The sequence below is a fragment of the Musca vetustissima genome, unplaced genomic scaffold (assembly GCF_032173495.1).
Source record: "Musca vetustissima isolate MV318-11 ecotype Yass unplaced genomic scaffold, APGP_CSIRO_Mvet_v1 utg5582, whole genome shotgun sequence".
NCBI classification, from domain to species: Eukaryota; Metazoa; Arthropoda; class Insecta; order Diptera; family Muscidae; genus Musca; species Musca vetustissima.
The window spans coordinates 1-23735 of NW_026880347.1; the positions used below are offsets into that span (position 1 = coordinate 1).

The 23735-nt window shown below is 34.4% G+C and overlaps 1 protein-coding gene across 1 annotated transcript; it reads left to right on the top strand.

Annotated features, from left to right (window-relative positions):
* The first annotated feature begins 7799 nt into the window (after positions 1-7799).
* Positions 7800-12606, top strand: LOC133325919 (pyridoxal-dependent decarboxylase domain-containing protein 1). Its single transcript, XM_061534618.1, has 11 exons — positions 7800-7871; positions 8546-8659; positions 8775-8825; positions 8927-9826; positions 9886-9957; positions 10024-10227; positions 10975-11043; positions 11105-11302; positions 11360-11875; positions 11939-12132; positions 12198-12606. Exons 1-11 carry the CDS (start codon positions 7800-7802, stop codon positions 12604-12606), a joined length of 2799 nt encoding a protein of 932 aa, XP_061390602.1.
* Positions 12607-23735: the final 11129 nt, after the last annotated feature.

Here is a 23735-nt window from a genome sequence, read left to right on the forward strand (position 1 = left end):
ATGGCCTTTGAAAAATATTCTTTAAAAAATCCACGCCTTGGATGGCCTTTGAAAAAATATTCTTTAAAAAATCCACGCCTTGGATGGCCTTTGAAAAAATATTCTTTAAAAAATCCACGCCTAGGATGGCCTTTGAAAAAATATTCTTTAAAAAATCCACGCCTTGGATCTTTGAAAAAAATATTCTTTAAAAAATCCACGCCTAGAATTTTTCAATTCCATTGAAAATGTCTAATCAAATAACTTCCTTTCTTTTAAGTGAAAACTATTTCCCATTGTTTCTCCCTTCTGCAGTTCCGTTGCCATTCTTACCTCATATCTATGACTGGCTTCAGTGCCACAAACCTCTAAAGTGGAAGAAGAAGAAAAAAAATAGACGACACACATCAACGACTTTGCTGACCACTGCAATCATTTAATGTGTCCTGAATAGAGGTTTCCCTCAGAAGAAGACCAGACGTGGAAAACAAAGTCAACGAAACAAGATTGTCACCAGTCAACTCATTTGAACTATCTGTCACACCACAAAACCACTGCTTCATTTCATTCCGTTTCACTTTCCGAGCAACAAGGTAATGTTGAAATATAGGAATCTAGGTAATAGAAAAGGATCGTTGTACAGTGGGTCTAAAAGTAGGTAATTTATTTTATAGGTATTTTTCGAAAAAGAATCTGAGTCATTCAGGAGTAGTTTGTTGGGTCCTATCCTTTGTGTTCCTAAAAAATAATGCCCCACTCATTTCCCTACTTTTCCACCAACAGCATACAGCCATCCATCCACTTTTTCCTCTTCCATTTGACATTGTTGGTATGTGTTATATGTATGTGGTGAACCAATATCCACTTGAGGTGTAGGACCACATCAAGCAAGTCCGCTTCTCTATTTGTTATTTTTTTTTTTTATATAAAATATAAACATTCTTGCAACTATGGTAAGTGGCATCTTGCCTTAGGTCAACCAATTCACGTTCAACCATTCACACTCTTCGTCGTCACTTCGGTAGTGGCTGCTGCTGTCTTGCACCCACACTTGAGCTCAGCCATTTAGTGGCTGAAAAGGATAATTTGCCTCGTGCATTACTCCCACACGGATGACACCTACATGCACATATAAACACACACCCACATTCACTCACTTATATGGCTAAGGGTTCCAGCTTTCTAGTTTTTTATCACTCTTGAACATTTTTCATCATCTGCCAAAGGTACTCTTATCCTCCCCTCTTCCGCCCTGGAGCAATGAGGCCCTCTTACATGTGGGGGAAAACAAAACAAAAACGGAACAGATTTCAAATGAATGATGTGTGAGTGTAGGTATGTATGTATGTGATTTGTTGCAATGTTTTGTTGTTGTTTTTTGCTGCTGATGCTAATGTTGGTTGCTACAAGATGCAACAAAAAACTTCGTACTCATAGAGATGTCGGTACAGGAAAAATAATGAAAAATCTTTACTTTTTTAACAAAAATGTTTCTTTAAAAAATCCACGCCTTGTTTTGGTCCTTAAAAAATGTTTCTTTAAAAAATCCACGCCTTGTTTTGGTCCTTAAAAAATGTTTCTTTAAAAAATCCACGCCTTGTTTTGGTCCTTAAAAAATGTTTCTTTAAAAAATCCACGCCTTGTTTTGGTCCTTAAAAAATGTTTCTTTAAAAAATCCACGCCTTGTTTTGGTCCTTAAAAAATGTTTCTTTAAAAAATCCACGCCTTGTTTTGGTCCTTAAAAAATGTTTCTTTAAAAAATCCACGCCTTGTTTTGGTCCTTAAAAAATGTTTCTTTAAAAAATCCACGCCTTGATTGATTGGTCCTTAAAAAATGTTTCTTTAAAAAATCCACGCCTTGATTGATTGGTCCTTAAAAAATGTTTCTTTAAAAAATCCACGCCTTGATTGATTGGTCCTTAAAAAATGTTTCTTTAAAAAATCCACGCCTTGATTGATTGGTCCTTAAAAAATGTTTCTTTAAAAAATCCACGCCTTGATTGATTGGTCCTTAAAAAATGTTTCTTTAAAAAATCCACGCCTTGATTGATTGGTCCTTAAAAAATGTTTCTTTAAAAAATCCACGCCTTGATTGATTGGTCCTTAAAAAATGTTTCTTTAAAAAATCCACGCCTTGATTGATTGGTCCTTAAAAAATTTTCTTTAAAAAATCCACGCCTATGTTGTTTAGGCTTTAAAAAATTTTCTTTAAAAAATCCACGCCTTGTGGCTGTTGGCCTTTAAAAAATTTTCTTTAAAAAATCCACGCCTTGTGGCTGTTGGTACTTGAGAAAATTTTCTTTAAAAAATCCACGCCTTGATTGATTGGTCCTTGAGAAAATTTTCTTTAAAAAATCCACGCCTTGATTGATTGGTCCTTGAGAAAATTTTCTTTAAAAAATCCACGCCTTGATTGATTGGTCCTTGAGAAAATTTTCTTTAAAAAATCCACGCCTTGGTTGATTGGTCCTTGAGAAAATATTCTTTAAAAAATCCACGCCTTGGTTGATTGGTCCTTGAGAAAATATTCTTTAAAAAATCCACGCCTTGGTTGATAGGTCCTTGAGAAAATATTCTTTAAAAAATCCACGCCTTGGTTGATAGGTCCTTGAGAAAATATTCTTTAAAAAATCCACGCCTTGTTTAGGTCCTTGAGAAAATATTCTTTAAAAAATCCACGCCTTGTTTAGGTCCTTGAGAAAATATTCTTTAAAAAATCCACGCCTTGTTTAGGTCCTTGAGAAAATATTCTTTAAAAAATCCACGCCTTGTTTAGGTCCTTGAGAAAATATTCTTTAAAAAATCCACGCCTTGTTTAGGTCCTTGAGAAAATATTCTTTAAAAAATCCACGCCTTGTTTAGGTCCTTGAGAAAATATTCTTTAAAAAATCCACGCCTTGTTTAGGTCCTTGAGAAAATATTCTTTAAAAAATCCACGCCTTGTTTAGGTCCTTGAGAAAATATTCTTTAAAAAATCCACGCCTTGTTTAGGTCCTTGAGAAAATATTCTTTAAAAAATCCACGCCTTGTTTAGGTCCTTGAGAAAATATTCTTTAAAAAATCCACGCCTTGTTTAGGTCCTTGAGAAAATATTCTTTAAAAAATCCACGCCTTGTTTAGGTCCTTGAGAAAATATTCTTTAAAAAATCCACGCCTTGTTTAGGTCCTTGAGAAAATATTCTTTAAAAAATCCACGCCTTGTTTAGGTCCTTGAGAAAATATTCTTTAAAAAATCCACGCCTTGTTTAGGTCCTTGAGAAAATATTCTTTAAAAAATCCACGCCTTGTTTAGGTCCTTGAGAAAATATTCTTTAAAAAATCCACGCCTTGTTTAGGTCCTTGAGAAAATATTCTTTAAAAAATCCACGCCTTGTTTAGGTCCTTGAGAAAATATTCTTTAAAAAATCCACGCCTTGTTTAGGTCCTTGAGAAAATATTCTTTAAAAAATCCACGCCTTGTTTAGGTCCTTGAGAAAATATTCTTTAAAAAATCCACGCCTTGTTTAGGTCCTTGAGAAAATATTCTTTAAAAAATCCACGCCTTGTTTAGGTCCTTGAGAAAATATTCTTTAAAAAATCCACGCCTTGTTTAGGTCCTTGAGAAAATATTCTTTAAAAAATCCACGCCTTGTTTAGGTCCTTGAGAAAATATTCTTTAAAAAATCCACGCCTTGTTTAGGTCCTTGAGAAAATATTCTTTTAAAAATCCACGCCTTGTTTAGGTCCTTGAGAAAATATTCTTTAAAAAATCCACGCCTTGTTTAGGTCCTTGAGAAAATATTCTTTAAAAAATCCACGCCTTGTTTAGGTCCTTGAGAAAATATTCTTTAAAAAATCCACGCCTTGTTTAGGTCCTTGAGAAAATATTCTTTAAAAAATCCACGCCTTGTTTAGGTCCTTGAGAAAATATTCTTTAAAAAATCCACGCCTTGTTTAGGTCCTTGAGAAAATATTCTTTAAAAAATCCACGCCTTGTTTAGGTCCTTGAGAAAATATTCTTTAAAAAATCCACGCCTTGTTTAGGTCCTTGAGAAAATATTCTTTAAAAAATCCACGCCTTGTTTAGGTCCTTGAGAAAATATTCTTTAAAAAATCCACGCCTTGTTTAGGTCCTTGAGAAAATATTCTTTAAAAAATCCACGCCTTGTTTAGGTCCTTGAGAAAATATTCTTTAAAAAATCCACGCCTTGTTTAGGTCCTTGAGAAAATATTCTTTAAAAAATCCACGCCTTGTTTAGGTCCTTGAGAAAATATTCTTTAAAAAATCCACGCCTTGTTTAGGTCCTTGAGAAAATATTCTTTAAAAAATCCACGCCTTGTTTAGGTCCTTGAGAAAATATTCTTTAAAAAATCCACGCCTTGTTTAGGTCCTTGAGAAAATATTCTTTAAAAAATCCACGCCTTGTTTAGGTCCTTGAGAAAATATTCTTTAAAAAATCCACGCCTTGTTTAGGTCCTTGAGAAAATATTCTTTAAAAAATCCACGCCTTGTTTAGGTCCTTGAGAAAATATTCTTTAAAAAATCCACGCCTTGTTTAGGTCCTTGAGAAAATATTCTTTAAAAAATCCACGCCTTGTTTAGGTCCTTGAGAAAATATTCTTTAAAAAATCCACGCCTTGTTTAGGTCCTTGAGAAAATATTCTTTAAAAAATCCACGCCTTGTTTAGGTCCTTGAGAAAATATTTTTTAAAAAATCCACGCCTTGTTTAGGTCCTTGAGAAAATATTCTTTAAAAAATCCACGCCTTGTTTAGGTCCTTGAGAAAATATTCTTTAAAAAATCCACGCCTTGTTTAGGTCCTTGAGAAAATATTCTTTAAAAAATCCACGCCTTGTTTAGGTCCTTGAGAAAATATTCTTTAAAAAATCCACGCCTTGGTTGATAGGTCCTTGAGAAAAAAATCCACGCCTTGGTTGATAGGTCCTTGAGAAAAAATTCTTTAAAAAATCTACGCCTTGGTTGATAGGTCCTTGAGAAAAAAATCCACGCCTTGGTTGATAGGTCCTTGAGAAAAAAATTCGTTAAAAAATCCACGCCTTGGTTGATAGGTCCTTGAGAAAGAATTCTTTAAAAAATCCACGCCTTGGTTGATAGGTCCTTGAGAAAAAATTCTTTAAAAAATCCACGCCTTGGTTGATAGGTCCTTGAGAAAGAATTCTTTAAAAAATCCACGCCTTGGTTGATAGGTCCTTGAGAAAAAATTCTTTAAAATATCTTGGTTGATAGGTCCTTGAGAAAATATTCTTTTAAAAATCCACGCCTTGGTTGGTTAGTCCTTGAGAAAATATTGTTTAAAAAATCCGCACTCTTGGATCTATGATAATCCTTTAATTGACATCCCTATGTGCCGCATCCCACAAAAAAACACATAGAAGAAAAGCTATCGGAGTTGTTAGCTGTTGTAAAAGAGGCGAGGAATAAAAAAATCTACAAAATAAGTTGGTCATACTCGCAGAACGAAGTCAAGTTGAACTGATTTGCTGTCAGCAGCCTCATGGGGATTTGTTACAGTTTTTCATCTTTCCTTTATTTTTTATTTCATTTTGAATGTGAGGGTGTGTTTACATGTGTATGTGAATAAGTGTGAGACTTTTTATAAAATGTTCGCTCGCCCAAACCTCGGTTACGCTTTGGATATTTATGGCTACACTGAAATTTATATTTAAGAATTCTGTTTTACCACATCTTCGCTTTTCATCTTCGTCGCCAGCCTTTGGCAGTGGAACTCTCCACTCCGCTCCACACACACACACCCGCATTTGCACATTTATTTACTCCTGTAAAAGGGAATTTTAAGTGAATGTTGAGTTAGACGAGCACTGATAACAACTCCCAGCATTCATGGGTAAACTGCTAAGAGGTTTCCTGGCCGGAAACATGCAGTTCTTTTCTTTACATCGTTTCGTTATGCCTCAAAGTGGCAAAAGGGGAGATGGAGAAAAAGGAAAACATCACAGCTATTATAGGAATGACATTAATCGTCAATTTTTTTAAAGAACCGATTTTTTAAAGGATTATTGCGGAATTTATATATTTCGATATATTTGTCAAGGACCAGTCCAACAAGGCGTGGATTTTTTAAAGAATATTTTTTTCAAGGACCAGTCCAACAAGGCGTGGATTTTTTAAAGAATATTTTTTTCAAGGACCAGTCCAACAAGGCGTGGATTTTTTAAAGAATATTTTTTTCAAGGACCAGTCCAACAAGGCGTGGATTTTTTAAAGAATATTTTTTTCAAGGACCAGTCCAACAAGGCGTGGATTTTTTAAAGAATATTTTTTTCAAGGACCAGTCCAACAAGGCGTGGATTTTTTAAAGAATATTTTTTTCAAGGACCAGTCCAACAAGGCGTGGATTTTTTAAAGAATATTTTTTTCAAGGACCAGTCCAACAAGGCGTGGATTTTTTAAAGAATATTTTTTTCAAGGACCAGTCCAACAAGGCGTGGATTTTTTAAAGAATATTTTTTTCAAGGACCAGTCCAACAAGGCGTGGATTTTTTAAAGTCCAGTCCAACAAGGCGTGGATTTTTTAAAGAATATTTTTTTCAAGGACCAGTCCAACAAGGCGTGGATTTTTTAAAGAATATTTTTTTCAAGGACCAGTCCAACAAGGCGTGGATTTTTTAAAGAATATTTTTTTCAAGGACCAGTCCAACAAGGCGTGGATTTTTTAAAGAATATTTTTTTCAAGGACCAGTCCAACAAGGCGTGGATTTTTTAAAGAATATTTTTTTCAAGGACCAGTCCAACAAGGCGTGGATTTTTTAAAGAATATTTTTTTCAAGGACCAGTCCAACAAGGCGTGGATTTTTTATTTATATTTTTAAAAGACTTATCCCCTTAGTAATTAATATCCCCATTTTATGCCTCCCATTATTTAACGAAATCATTGCAAACTATTATTAATTGTTGACATCCTGACATTTCCAAATACCCCACTCTTCCTCGATGTCATCGTGTATCTCAGGGAGTCATTTTAATTACACATTTCCTTCTCTTCATCACTCTGCAGACAAAATGATGTCAATTAATTCATTGACTGGCTGAAATATGGAAATTTTTGCCCAATTATGGTAGTAACTTTACCAACCGGCTCCACAACTCAAGATGATGGTGGTGCTGCCGGCTCAAGGTAGGTACAACAAAGGAGCAGTGACAACAGCAGCATCAAGAAATCCATCATTATGTCGACCCAAATGGCAAGGCATGGATTCATTATAGACTTCGTAAATCAGATGTTCGTGTGTGTGAGTGTGTCTGTGACAAACGTAACGCTACATGGCGGTACGTAGCGATGGTACGAGCAGTCATGCAAAGCTTGCTTCCCATCTTTAGTCGTTCTGCCAAGTTAATGGGCAGGGAATCCTTTAATCCCTTTGAATGTGAATCGTGACTGGAATTTGTGTCAGTCGTTAAGGTAGGCAAAAGGAGATTCTTTGGCGTTGCCCTACACTACTGCCAAGATGCACTGAGATGCGAAAGATGTGAGATGTTCTCCTCAAGGTACGTCACACGAAGTTTGTTACTTTTTGACTGCATTTGGAAGCCATTCAGTCGGTGAGTGAGTGAATGAATGAGTGCGTTTGTTTATACAACTCTCAAACGGCCGTGCTTTGAGCGGATGTTCGTCTGTTTAACTCTAATATATTCTATCCATTTGTGTCTGTGTGTGCCATTTGTCTTCTTCCATTGCCATTACTTTTGCCTCCGGCATCGTTTGGAACAATTGTGGCTGCCTGACTGGTTTGGCAAAAGTGTGTCATCATTTGCAATAGCGTCGTGACACGATAACATTCAAAAGCATTGTCGGATAAAAATGAATGACTATCAGCTAAGAGATGTCTTAAGGCCGAAGGACGACGTTGATTCGGCGGTGCATTCGACAGGGGTTCTCGTTTATTTTTATGGATCTTTAAATATGATGGATATCAGATTTTGTATTGCTTAATGGCGAACAATTTCGGTGTCTTAATTCAGTTAGGTCATTTGCAGGTGATTAGCGGACTTTTGGCTGATGGATGAGAAGGTTTTTTCAAAAGTATTTAAAAAAAAATTCACACCTAGGGCTTAGGGCTTTGACAAAATATTTTAAAAAAATCTAAGCCTTATTTTGGGCTTTGAAAAAAAATCTTTAAAAAATCCAAGCCTAGTTTTGGGCTTTGAAAAAAATTTAAAGATATTCTTTACAAAATCCACGCCTTCAAAAAAAAATTTTTTTTTAAAAATTCAAGCTTTTTTGGGCTCTGAAAAACAAAATCCACGTCTTTACTGACCTTTGCATTAATATTTTTATTTGCATCCATTGGCTTCCTTTTAAAATAACATAGAGTAACGCCTTTAGTAATGTAAAACCGCCTCCTGACATCATTTGCATTGCCACACGCCATTCCCTCAGACACACCCTCTTTGCCAAATGACATCTGACAGCTGAAACATCTGATTATTGAGTATCGATTACTCATTGTGTGTGACGACGACAAAAATAATTTTAATCATTTTCAATAGTTTTTTTTCTGATGGAAAACAAAAACAATTGTGTAAATATTTATTTTAAATTGTTAGCCGACAATTGATAAGGAAACAAATCAAAGATATTTGTGTGTGGAAAAAGAGTTCGTTTACATTGAGAAATTCTTGGTATCCGCTGGCAAAGAGCAGAGAAAACCGATAACAAGGGTATGTCGAATTGTGATCATCATTTTGTGATTTGGGGACAGTGGATTTTTGCTTCAAGATAAAATCAATTTTAGAATAAAAATACATAAAATAATTTCTGTTTCTTGTGCTATAGGACATGTCCGGCGAAAATAATGATTATACAAAAGAAATTGCAGCGTCCAGCGTAAGTACTTCACTGAGAAAAAAAAACAAATTCCCTTAGACCCCGGCATATATTATAAAAAGAACACATCATTCATTCATTTCTGTTCTGTATTCTTCTAGATACGTTCTGGTTTGGCTGAATTAGAATTGAAAACGTCACAGGTTTTGCAACGTTTGGAAAATGTTAAAGCAGTACCCGTTGAAACACCACCCGATGGCGCACCCACTGAGGCAATGGATCAACTAACATTGGATGAACGCAGTGCTGCCCTGCAACAACAACAAAACTCTGCCAATAACACCACTACGCCCACTCGTGTGGCCCAACAATTACATGGCATACGCAAGCCACCCTCAGAGATTCTCAAATCATTGGAACTGCTTATCTCCTATTCAGATTCCGATGAAGATCCTGAATTTCCCCTACCCGCACTGGATGATGTTTCACATTTGGCATTGATATCACACAGCATTGTTGCCTATCTTTCACATTTGGATGCTAAACAATTGGTGCGGGTTACACGAAGTATTGCTGGCGATACAACCCATTGGCTAGGGACATTGTTCCGTTTTATGGACCCCTCCAGTAGCTTTCACAATGATAATGCTGATGCAATATTACGTGTCGTCCGACTGGCCATTGTTGCCCGTTGTCCAGGCTATTTGGAGGGTGGTATACCCGCCTTGGCTCATCCATGTTTATATATTTCGGAAAATACAACACCAATGCGTTTGCAATATGCCTGTCGTCAATTGGGTATACCATTGGATGCAATACGTCTAATACCGGGTAATACCACATTTGGTACAATGGATTTGTCTGTACTACAGCGCCAGATACAAATCGATTTGCAATCGAATCGTACCCCACTATTGGTCATAGCTGATGTGGGGGCCTCCCTGTGTGGCTATGTGGATAATATTATGCGCATGCATGAGATTTGTAAGGCAAATAATCTTTGGCTACATGCCACAGGTCATGGGCTGGCGGCTTTAGTTTGTTCTCAAGGACCGGGGGTGGTGAGTAGAAAGGAATAAAAATAGACGGTAATAAGATGTTTAATGTTTTCACTTTTCAGATAAGTTCATTGGTTGATTCCATAACTTTGTCCCTGGGCAGTTGGTTGGGTATACCAAGTTTGCCCATTGTGGTAGGTTTGAGAATAGAAAAGAAATTGAAGAATATATTTGATAGTAATATTTTTTATATTTTACAGTTACTACACCGCCAGCTGAATAATTCAGCACTCAATGCATTTGACCAGGATCCCATATTGTCAAGGCGCCTTAATTCCTTGGCCTTGTGGACTAGCTTACAGGCCTTAGGCCGTGATGCTATTGCCGAACGTATACATGTAGCTTTCCAGACATGCAGTATCCTTTTCGAAATGGTTTCCGAATGTGAAGGTATTAAAGTTGTGGTATGTATCAATATCATGGATTCAAATATGCACAACGTACCTCAAACAGTTTTGAAGAATTAAAATTGAACAGCTCTTCTTCAAAATTGAAAAAGTGGTAACCGTGAGAAATCCAACTCCAAATATTTGTTATGACGTTATTGGTAAGTCGTTAGACGCAGCATCGTATCTCTATTGACACAAAGATAACACTGACATATTAAGTGCTGCGTTTTTAACATGAACTACTTTTGATTATTAGAAAACATCACAATTATTTTACTGTTCATGTTTTGTTTTGATATGTATTTTGTATGGCCCCCTACCATGAAGAGATTGGTATATTGATTTGAATGTTATTTTTAAAGAATAATTTATCGAGGCCTATCACGGAAAAATGTGCAGATTTTTAAGGAATGTTTTTCGAGCCCATCTTTGTAAAAAGTGCGGTTTTTTTTAATCATATTTTTTCAAAGATTACAACAAATATAAGTGCGAAATTTTTTAAGAATATTGGTCAAGGCTGGCCACCGCAAAAAGAATAAGAATATTTTTGCAAAACCTTTAACAACTGCAAGCGTGAATTTTGAAGGAATATTTGTCAAGGCCCATCAGAAACTGCGGATTTTTAATAAATCACAGTAAAGTTTGCGGATTTTGTAAAGGAATATTTTTCAAGGCTCATATAAGTAGAGATTTTGAAATAAAATTTTTGTTCATCCTATAATTTCTTTTACTAATAACTTGTTTTTTTTTTTCTTCTTACAGAGCCGTCCACCAGGAGCTCAATCTGGAAAAACTTTATCCGATGTGATTAACAAACCTTTAGATGTGAATGTAAGTATTTTAAATATCCCAAGGAATAAATCATCAAATTCTAATCAACATCTATTTTCAGTTGCTCTTCGAAACTGCCGCTCCTGTGGTGGTTTTCCAATTCGATGGCAGTGTTACCGTATCAGCAAACACAACAGCAGACAACAATACAAGTCATGGTTCGGATGAAATCAAACCTCTGGAAAAAGTTAGCAATCCCTCATATTTTGATCGTTTAAATTCATGGTTGGGGCAGATACTACAAAGGGATTGTCCAAATGTAAGTGATTTTAAAGTTATTTCAAACTCGATTTACAAATTTCTCTCCCCCTTTTAGTTTGATTTTGAAATAATTGAGCATGCCACTCATGGCACCTGCATACGTTATTGCCCGTTGGAGTTGAGTTTGGGCGAACAACCGCCCACAGCAAAGAACCTAGAAAGTTTAGCTCAAAGTCTAGAGACGCATGTGGATATTTTAAGAGCCACCATCAAGCACAAAGCCACCTTTATGTATTTGGTTGAGAAAAGTGATGTTTTGCGTTTCGTTAATCTACCCGATTGGGCTGGTATGGGTGGTGTACGATTTGTACCCGATGGCTGGGAATCGTTGTTAACGGATCAAGCTAAGACGGAGTTAAATAAATTAAATGCTGATTTGGTGGAATCGCTGAAGGCCACCGATAATGCATTCTCTTTGGGTGAAGGTCCTGATGGTCTCATATGTGTACGTTTTGGTATGGTGACACATGAAACGGATGTTGATGAATTGCTCGATTTGGTCGTGTCGGTGGGCCGGAATGTCCAGGAGAATTCACGGGTATTGGATACAATGTCGGAAATTGTGAAAAGGGTAAGATGGCAAAGGGTGAACTTTTTTAGAAATTATTATCAATTGTGTTTTGTTTGCTTTTAGGGTATTGAGGCCGCCACGGCAGACCTGCAGCGAGAAAGTGAGGAGAAACTGTGGCAAGAAGGTATTTTACGTCACGTTCCGGTTGTGGGCAGAGTATTTAACTGGTGGTCTCCCCCACCCAAAGAAACTGGTATTAAAGGACGTAGCCTAAATTTGACACAGGGTGTTGTTGAATCTACCGAAAATATTTACAAGTAATGAACAAATTCTCCCATTAATGAATTTAAAAAAAAAATAATATTTTTTATTTAATTCCCAGATACCACATGCAAATCTCGGCTACCCACAATCAATTGCCGGCAAATAAATCACCACCCACACCCATGGTGCAGACACCACTTATTAATCCAGCCGATAAAGTGCCTCCAGTATTTCCTAGTACTTCTGGGTCCACCACCAATAATTCACCAACTTCGCAGAAGTCACTTAGTGATGAGGCTTCAGCATCGCCCACAAAAACTGGCAATGGCGCCCCCGCAACCACAACAGCAGCTGCTGGTGCTGCAGTTGGCAATCCCGATGATGTTGGACATAATCGTAATGTTAGTCAAAGTAGTGCTGCTTCTTCGGTACCAGAATTGGTGGCAATTAATAATAATAATAGTGCAATTAATAATACTAGCGAAACAACAAACATACCAACAACAAATGAAAATAGCAAATCATAAAAATCTCTCTCCTCCGTCAAATGTATTGATGAAACTCTCCCTACTTTAACAACTGTCTATGGTTTAACGTTTGTGCTTGTTCGCAACTTCTTCCTTTTCTCTCTCCTTTTTTATCTCGTTTTCAACTATGCAACATTGCGCACCACCCCCGACTCACTCTCACACACACACCTACACCACAGTCACCTACAATCTTATGCTTCCTTGACTTTTCAAATGCATCAATGCAAATGCAGCTTTATAATAAGTCCAGGTAAAGTTAGATAAATGTATGGCCCATAATTGTGTGGAGGGGTCCTCTCTGAACATTTTTTTAAATAGTAAAGAAGCACGTATGTAGTTCATTTTTTAATGGAGTTGGACCATCAAGGGCAATTACAATATACACTACAAAACAAAAGAAAAATTACCAATATTTATATAAAAAACAACAACAGCAAAATCGTAAACAAATAGTATATTATTTTTATCGTATTGTATTATTATATCTATGATTAGAAAGTGATTTATTTTTTTCTCAGCTTTCTTTAAAACGTTCCATTTTTAATTTATATAAATTATAAAAAAAATCGAAAAAAAACAAAATATAAATAACAACAAAGAAAATGTTAATCTTAAAGATTAAAAGCTAAATAAATATTTGATGCTATTACAGTTTGATTAGTAATTGTGGAGTGTTTTATTTTTTTTTAGCGAAAATCAAAGGATTTATAACAGTCGAAGGTACAGTGGGTTGTGTTGTTATAACTATTGAAAAATTAATTTTAAAAATCCATTAGTGATCCTTGAAAAATTAATTTAAAAAATCCACGCCTATTATTGACCCTTGAAAATTAATTTAAAACAAGTGAAAAATGTTAAGTACGGCCGGGCCGAACTTTGGATACCCTCCACCATAGATATACTGACAGGTACTTGAAATAAAAATATAGGGAAAATACCAAAAATTGGACTCATACCGACATTTCTACAAACCGATTATGTAAACCATGATACAAATTTCGAAAATTTTTAATGGATAATTATACCCTCAGCCTTATGGCTAATGAGGGTGCATACACGGTGAAAATGAGCCTCATCAAAATATTAGTTCTAGACCCCATGTTTCATTGGACCAAATTTGTTTCAGAAAATTTTGATTTCATCCAAACTTTGCCCATTTTATTATTTCTTCCAAACTTAGTTCAAGTTCGAAGATGGGGAATATCGGTCCACTCCATCTGGTACCTCCCACAGAGGGGCTAGGCCTAAATTCGGGTTATATTTCATTATCGAAACTTACGTTCTAGTTTTTTATGTCGATATCCTCCGCAGGTGAAATGATTGCAACAGAGTCTTAGAACCAAACCCAAAACGCGGAACAAATTAGATAACTATTTTAATATAAAGGGGGCGAATATTAACAATTTTTGGTGGGGAGATTTGTTACCATATACGACTACAAAATACCAACGCATTCGGTAGAAAAACGCGATCAAGAACCCCAAAATACAGAAAATTGGGGGTACCAGTATATGGGGGCTATCAAAAAAAAATTGGATCTATATTCATAATTTTTTGTGGGGAGATTGGGTACCTATTAAGAATTAAGAAGTTCTTAATAGGTACCCAATCAAAATTGAAATTTAGGAAGTAACGTTATATGGAGGCTACCAAAAAAGGTGGACCTATATTCATAATTTTTTGTGGAGACATTTAGTACCCAATACAAACATTTAGTACCCAATTTTAGCAAATTCGGATGAAAAACGCGCTCAAGAACAGCAAAATACCGAAAATTGGGGGGTACCGTTATATGGGAGCTGTGCCTAAACGGGGACCGATATATCCCATCTTCGAACTTGACCTACATGCAAACCTATGCAAAATTACAGAATCCTATCTTAATTCTTTCTGAAGATAGCGTGATTACAACAGATGGACGGACATGGCTAGATCGTCTTAGAATTTTACCCTGATCAAGAATATATATACTTTATAGGGTCGGTAATGAATATTTCGATGATCCAAAATCCACGCCAATTGGTAGCCCTTTAAAAATTAGTTTAAAAAAATATCCTTATTGGTAGCTTTTGGAAAATTTATTTCAAAAATCCACGCCAATTGGTAGCACTTTAAAAATTAATTTAAAAAAAATCCATACCTATTGATAGCCCTTAAAAAAATAAATTCCGCGCTTATTGGTGGCCTGAATATAATTTTAATTAAAAAAATCGATTTAGGAACTAGCCACCTTATCCTTCCAAATGATATTTATTTCATATAAATACGACCATTATTACGAAAATTACAGCCATTTAAAGAATCAACCCAGCAGAATAGCATTGCAATTCAATTGTGTGCATGCCCAATCAGATCCATCCACATTAACCAGATGATTCTAACACGAAAGCACACAACGACAACAACAACAGTATTTGCCATGAGCATAGGTGCCCATCAGTATACTTTAAAGTAGCTGCCTACTCACACGCATTGTTATGCTCTTTCAGTCAGTCGTTGTTTGACAGGCAACGAATGAACACATACTGGGGTGCGCGCACGACGTCGTGTCCGCAGAACTAGAAAATCAACGAAATAACACTTAGGGATAAAAGTGTTTCAGTATATTTGGATTTTTATTTTATTATTTGTATGTTTAAAAAATTTCAAAAGCAACAGAACAATTTCTGTTTTTTTTTAAAGAATTAAATATTTGATAATTATCGTAGTATTTAATATTATAATATGATTATTATCTCGGTATATGCTACTTTAAAAACTTTATTAGATTTTTATGACATATACACTTTGTAATTCATATAAAAACATTTTTAATAATGCTTTTATTTTATATAATAACAAAAATTGAATTCATCAATAATTTTTTCCGACCACAAAAATCCACACACAATTTTGTTCAGTACTGTTCTGTTTTCTCTCACACATACTAATGCATTTTAATTTTGGGCACCTATGGCCATGAGCATCTACCACCAATTACCACCCACTCTATGGAGCATAACAATATCACAGTAAAAGACCAGAGAACAAAACACAGAGAGGTACAGAGAGAAGTATATGTGTACTCTCCATACTCATTATCCCATAATGAGAACATTTAACATCAATAAACAGTAACAACAACAAACATTGACTGGCGCCTTTTTCTTGGGAAATTGCAAATAATATTCTTGTTCTTACCTTTCAATTATGGACTCGCCTTTTCTTGCAAAACAAAAAGATATTGAATAAAATATATTGTCCTTTTAGAAAATGCAAACGCGATTGTAAAAACCCCGAATAAATAACGACACACAATCTTAAAATTAATTTTTATCGCAACGATTTGGACAAGGAAACGAAATAGAACATCGGTAGGAAGTAAAAGACTTGACTACTACAACAAACACGGTTAAGGCAAAGCGGCACACGATATAAATTGATTTTTTTATTAAATTCACTCGCGAGCAAAAAATGGGCTTTTACCGAGCTATTTATTGAATATTTTTGCAAAACTAATATTAAAATTCGATCGGTTTTATATTGTATAGGAACTTCCGCAACCGCACTTCACGACATTTAAAGAAGAACTAAAGTCGAGTAATTTCCGAGAACAATGAATGGATCAAAGTTTGGAGAGTTGCTCCACTCTACCTATAAAGAGAACCAATTGGCAAACTCCATTGCAGTACGCACTCACACACAGAGTTGTTGGTGTGTGGAGATGTCATGAGATGCAAAATTAAAATTCAAATTAGAACAGGCTCGGGCAGAGGGCCGTTCTTATGTGCCTTTTTACACACAAATTATTCTCAATGAGAGCACGCCTGCGGCGGTTTGTCTGATACTGAATTAGAATTCCCAAAATACAGGTAATGCGTGCGGCGGTTTGTCTGATGCTGAATTCCAACTCCCCAAATAGCAACAATAATGACAATTTAGCGATTTTTTTGCAGTTTAACGTTTTTAGTTTTCTTGGGAATGAAAACATTAATTAAAAAAATATTATTTCAAGGGCCACAACATGGCACAACAATTAAAAAAATATTTAAAAAATTAAGAAAAATATTTGAAACTATTCCTTCGTTGAAAAAAATTAAAATAACAAACTCCTATAATAGTCCTTGAAATTTTATAAAAAAAACCAAAGCTATATTTACGGCTTGAAATATAATTTTAAAAAATCCCCACGTATAAAAATAAGTCTTTATTAATTTTTTTTAATATTCAAAAAAAATGGATTCAATAAGCTTTGAAAAACTAATATTAAAAATCCACATCCACATTACCGGGTTAACCTACTTTATGAGGATTTATTTGATATATATACAATGAATTTGACAATTAAAACCCACTAGGTTAACGAAATCCGGTACAATCTAAACGTACTTTAGGCCTTGAAAAATAATTTAAAACAAATCAGGCTTATAAAAGTAATAAAAAATCTTTTATTAATCCTTTTTTTACAATCCAAAAAAAAATATGTTTACTAAATATATTTATATATTATATATTTATCCTTTCAAAAGCTTTTTATTTTACATAAATACGACCATTATTTACAGAGATACAGTCATTTAAAGAATCAAGCCAACAACATACCACTGCAATTCAATAATATGCGTGCTGAATCAAGAAACAAGCAAATAGAGATCCTCTCCCCACTCACTTGAACAACAACACCAGTGTTACCGTTGGGAATTTCAAAAAAGTTGCACAAAAAGTCGTTCCCTTGAAAAAAAGTCGCACAGTTAAGTAAAATTGTCAATAAAACTGTTCTTAGAATATGTCAGATTCCCTTGGACCTCAAAAACGAAGTAGACGAGTCAAAATAAGTTTGAATAACTTAAGAAAATAACTTAAGAAAAACAGAAAAGTCGCACAAAGCTTAAAAAGTTGCAAACAGAGTTACAGAGCATCAAAAAGGTTGCAAATTGCGACTTTAGTCGCACAACGGTAACCCTGAACAACACTACAATGTGAGCAATGTGAAACAATCAACAATAGTATTTGCTATGAACATTTATCCTCCCATTGCCACCCACCATATCACAGTAAGATGGAGAACACTTGTACTCTTCTCTACTCATTCTCCTATAATGAGAACACTTAACATCAATATACACTACCAACAACAAACATGGTGCCTTTTTTGGAAGATGCAAAGAATATTCTGCTTCTTACCTTTTAATCGTTGTCACTTTGTAGAAAGGTCTCGAATTTTCGAACAAAAACAAAACATACACAAGCGGATTTCAAATTGAAAAATAATTACTATTTTATACATCTTCACATTCAAATAACGGCCCAGTAAAACACACACACATTGACATTGATTTTAAGCCATTATTTTTATTAAAAATACACTCGCGAAACTAATAAACGAACAATAATCTAATCTAATGAATTTTCGAATAGGAAATATAAACCACATGACATGACCTTTGTTGAATGAAATTCTAATTCTAATTAAAATAAAACAAAGAAATGCACTCGCGACAAAAAATTGATTTGAATATTGAACATAATTATTAAAAACAATACGATCGAATTGAAGGAGTACCACACGCAACCGTAAAGTCCGACATTTAAAAAACAACTATGTTGAGTAATGACCAAGAACATTGAATGGAGCAAAAAAATGGAGAGATCTCCCCATTAAAAGAACAAAAAGAAGAAGAAGATGAAAATCAAGCCACATAATGATGGGAGTTAGGCGAATGTAACCTGTTGCCATATTATAATTCTAATTAGAACTCCCAAACTTTTGCAGTTAACAGTGATGTCAATTTAGCGATTTTCCTGACTATGTACATTAGAGTACATAAATAATAAAAATTAGAAATTAAATAATAATAAATACTATAAGCCTTAAAAATAATTGAAACCAATTGAAAAAGCGTTAAGTTCGCCCGGGCCGAACTTTGGATACCCTCCACGATAGATATACTGGCAGGTACTTGAAATGAAAATATATGGAAAATAACAAAAAGTGGACCTATACCGACATTTCTACAAACCGCTTATGTAAACCATAATACAAATTTCAGAAATATTTAGTGGATAATTATACCCTCAGCCTTATGGCTAATGAGGATGTGTACACGTTGACAGGGTGAAAATTTGAAAATTTTAATTTCATCCAAACTTTGACCATCTTATAATTTCTTCCAAACTTAGTTCAAGTTCGATGATGGGGAATATCGGTCCACTCTTTCTGGTACGTCGCACACAAGGGCCAGGCCTAAATACGGGTTATAGTTCATATATAGTTCATTATCGAACCTTACGTTCTAGTTTTTTATCTCGTTATCCTCCGCAGATGATATGATTACAACAGACTCTTAGAACCAAACCCAAAACGCAGAACAAATTAGATAACTATTTTATTATATAAAGATATTGTATGGGGACTACCCCAAAAAGGGGGGCGAATATTAACAAAATACCAAATGGCCACGAATTCGATTGAAAAACGCGCTTAATAACCCCATAATACCGAAAATTGGGGGTACCCTTATATGTGAGCTATCCGAAAAATAGACCTATATTCATAATTTTTTTGTGGAGAGATTTGATACCTAGGAAAATGCGATCAAAACCTCCCAAATTACTGAAAATTAAGAGGTACCGTTATATGGGGGGCTACCAGAAAAAGTGGACCTATATTCATATTTTTTTTTGTGGAGACATTTAGTATTCAATAGGAAACCAATGTACCAAATTTCAGCAAATTCGGTTGAAAAAAGCGCTCAAGAACCGCAAAATATCGAAAATTGGGGGGTACCGTTATATGGGAGCTATGCCTAAACGTGGGCTGATATATCCCATCTTCGAACTTGACCTGCCTGCCTGCACACAAAAGACAAACCTATGCAAAATTTAAGCACCCTATCTCAATTCCTTCTAGCGTGATTGCAACAGACGGACGGACATTGCTAGATCGTCTTAGAATTTTACCCTGATCAAGAATATATGTACCTTATGGGGTCGGAAATGAATATTTCGATAAGTTACAAACGGAATGACAAATTTAATATACCCTCAATACTATGGTGGAGGATATAAAAACACGCAAATAATAATCCTTGAAAAATTAATTTAACAAATTTACGTCTTTATTTTACCCTAGGAAAATAAATTAAAAAAAAATACACTCGTACAATGTTCAATAAAATATTAAATATTAACTAGGCACTTTATCCTTTCATATGCTTTTAATTCACATCACCAATTTACTACAGATTGTTATGATAATCGCTAAATTGGCATCACTGTAATCTGCAACAGTTTGGGAGTTCTTATTAGAATTCTAATATGCCAACAGGTTGCATTCGTCTAACTACCACCGTTATGTGGTGTGATTCACGTTAGCGTTGTTTTTGTTCTTTTGATGGGGATCTCTCCATTTTTCGTTCCATTCAATGTTCTCGGCCATTACTCAATTTAGTTCTTCTTAAAATGTCGGGTCGGATTGTTGCGTGTAGTATTCATTCAATTCGACTATAGTGAAATTGTTTTTTTTTTGCGAAATAGATTTATGCTAATAATTTTTTTTGTTCTTTGGTGGCATATTGTTATTTTTTTTCAATTTACGTTTTGTTTTTGTTAGAAAATTCGCGCCCTTTTTACATAGTGGTCATGATTAAAAGATAAGAACAAATTCTTTGCAACTGCCAAAAAAGGTAGTTGTTGGTAGTGTATATTGATGTTAACTGTCCTCATTATGGAAGAATGTAACTAAGTAGAGGTGAGTACAAGTGTTCTCAGTGATTTATTCTCTGTGCTTTTAATGCACTTTTAAAGGGCAACACTGTTTTAATGTGATATTGTTATGATGCACAGAGTGGGTGGCAATGGGGGAATGTTCATCATAGTAATGGTAGATGTTCATAGTAAATCAGAGTTGAACAGAATTAAATTGAGAGTAAGTGTATGAGAGCGTAAGTGAGAGATCCCATTCAAAAATGATTGACCAAGAGAGAAGCAAAGAGAATACGTGTTTAGCCATCACCGCTATCGTACTATTTTGTGCATTAGTGTAGTAAATACTGTTGTGTGCTCTCACATTGTAGTGTTGGTTTTTATTGATTGAGCATGCATATTATGTTTGAATTGCTGTGCAATGCTGTTGGTTTGATTCTTTAAACGGCTGTAACTTTGGTAATAACGATCGTATTGACGTGAAATAAAAAGCATTTGAAAGGATAAAGAGTCTAGATTTAAATACTTTGTTTAAGATTATGAAAAAATTGTTATTGCAGTTCCAGTTCCAGTACATTAGTGGGGAAAGTATGTCATTGTCCATCAATTAAAATTATTAAAAGTTATTTTAGAATATTGTGGGCGAACAAAGGTAAAAAATAAAAACAAATTGTTTTCACAGCATGGTAGATTTGTTGGCTAATTATATTCCAGGTTAAAAATTATATACATATATTTGTCCATAAAAATGTTATTGCATTATATTTCAAAAAACTCTAAACTACATATAAAAATAACTTGGCGGGTAATGTGGACCAGTATGCACTTTTTTTAGAGCTCTATATTAAAAGTACTTATTAACATATATAACAACTTTATGGCTGATTTTTGTCCTCTGACACTTAATTATAAAAAATAGTACCAAATATATATAAAAAAATAGTATTAGTTAAAAAATTTTACAGTTTTTTAAAAAAAGTAAGGGTGCCCCACCCCATTTGCGGCATTTGAAGGCACATTGCGGCACCATAGTCATAGCCGGGTAATTGTCATCGCTATCAGTCTGGTTGAAATTCTGATCCTTTAAAGGCTCTATTAGGTTTTAATACGCCACACAATGTTTGAATTATATGGCTTTATTTTCGAGCGGCGGACCTACATCTAAATGTCGCACACACCATCAGAAATAGGGGGTTTCTATCGCATTTTCGTCAATACAAGCACGTTTGATCTTATATATGCAATTTCGAACCATATTAAAGGATTAGTTTTAAAAACAAACTCAAAAACATTTTACGGAAATAATATTGCACAAACTGTATATGGCCGAATGTAACCACTTTAAATGCCGAATGTAAACAAAATGTACTTTTTAAAATTTTTTTCGATCAGATTTGTAAAAAGATTATATTTTTAAATATTTTTATAATAATACACATTAGTTAACCACTTTTTAATAATATTGTCTTAAAAATGTTAAAAGTTTTATACACAAATACTTGAAATGGAATTGAAATATTACAGAAACATCTATAAAAATACAAAAACCTATGTATCTAAATAAGCTTATTAGCTAGAAATTTCAAACTTTGTGTCAGTTATTTATTTCGATATTCGATACCTATGTATCGAAACTAGTGATGTACGGTGAGAACTTCATATCTCAGTCTCCCCTACTCACTTTTGCACGTTTGAAAAAAAATTGCAGAATACGAATATTTTTATTACTTACACCGTAGTTCTATATTTTTAATGTATCATTTATGCAATTTGGCATATTTTCAACCAATTTTAGTACAATTTAATTGGAAATATTCTTCCAATCACCTCAGATCCATTGCCAAAGTTCGTCTAAATTGGTCTCACCTCCCTCTTTACGATTGGTCCCAAAGTATCTATCGGATTGATGTCAAAACTTTGTGCTGACCATAGTGTTAATTGAAAATTTTGCTCACGAAGATATTCCAACACGATTTTGGACGATTGTCTTTGATCACCATTTTGTTCATAATTACTTCTCCTAAAGTATAGGCGTTCCTCTCCACCAAGACCGGTTGATATGACTCTACAATGCTCTCAATAGACGTCTTTCATTATTATATTGTAATTTTGTTTACATCAGTCCAGGACTCACAAGTTAAAGCCTACGCATACCATGGCAATTCCTCAACCGTGCTTCACATTGAGCCTTTGAATTAGTTTTCATCACCAATAATGCTTATCGTCGGATTGAAAACGGTTGAATTTGGATTCGTTTGACCCAATCACACGTTTCCAGTCGACCACAGTTCAACTTTTTGTCTACGACTTCTAATTTGAGGTTTGGGAACAACGGAACACAGTGGGTACAAACCATATGGCCAAAATTGGCACAATTTAAGTTCCTTTGCAATTTTCAAGGTAGAACAGCTGGTTTAACTCAAAACCCGAATGGCTTCTTCAGTGATTATTAAATATTTCTTCATGATTTATTATTATTAGTTATTTATTTGATTTTTGTTCAAAACTTTGTACAATTTTTTAGTACAGTATTTCTTAAAAAAGAAGTATGAAAACCAAAAAAAGATTAAAAAAACGTGATTTTACATTCCTTTTCTGCACATTATTAAAAAAAAAAATGCAGACGAAATAAACTCATTGGAGTTGATTTCGTTCTCTTTATTTTTTCTTGGTTATTTTTAAGAGTTAGATTTTTAAATTCAGGTGGTTTTGTTAAGTACAAAATACCCAATAAAATGCAACCAACATTTTTGAATTTGCTTTTTTGGTTTTATTTTTATGACGTAAAAAGTGTCTAAAATGTAAGCATGTACTCGTTTTTGCACGCCACTGTATGTTGGTTTACTCAATAAAGTAAGTTGGCAGTTTTGTTACTGAGTATTTGCAAATTCTTACAAGATTTTTCAGTAACATCAGCTGTTCGATGATGGTAAATATTGTTATATTCCCTCTGGTACCTCCCCCGCAAAATGATCAAACATTTGCTACTATTTTACCCCTGTCTGTATAATGTTGGGAGATGGAATTATCGTTTCAAAAATAATTTTTACCCTTTCAGTCCAACAGTTATAACCCCCTCAATTCCAGACTTTTCGAAATAAAACACTTTACTATTTTTTTATGGAATATATGTATGCGTGTTCTGTGTATATTTATATTATATCCGGTTTTCTTCTTGGTTTATCTTCTCTGTTAAATATTTTTTCATATTTTCTGTTTTTGGTTTCTTTGATTTCTTTTTTTTTATTATTTATTGTTACTCATTTTGTCTGTTACTGATTTAACATTTTGTTATAATATTTTCTCTGTTTTTTTTTTTTATTTTTTTATACATCTATTATGTACTCGATTCTGTATCTGGTTTTTACTTTTGGGGGATTTTTTTCATTTTTTTGTTCAGTTTGAGTTTTGCAAAATTTAATTTCATTGCATTTTATTTGGTG

Coding starts and splice junctions, on each gene's coding strand:
- LOC133325919 (XM_061534618.1), top strand. CDS start 7,800: ATGAATGACTATCAGCTAAGAGATGTCTTAAGGCCGAAGGACGACGTT. Junction 9,827..9,885: donor GTTCTCAAGGACCGGGGGTG/GTGAGTAGAAAG, acceptor TTCACTTTTCAG/ATAAGTTCATTGGTTGATTC. Junction 9,958..10,023: donor TACCAAGTTTGCCCATTGTG/GTAGGTTTGAGA, acceptor TATATTTTACAG/TTACTACACCGCCAGCTGAA.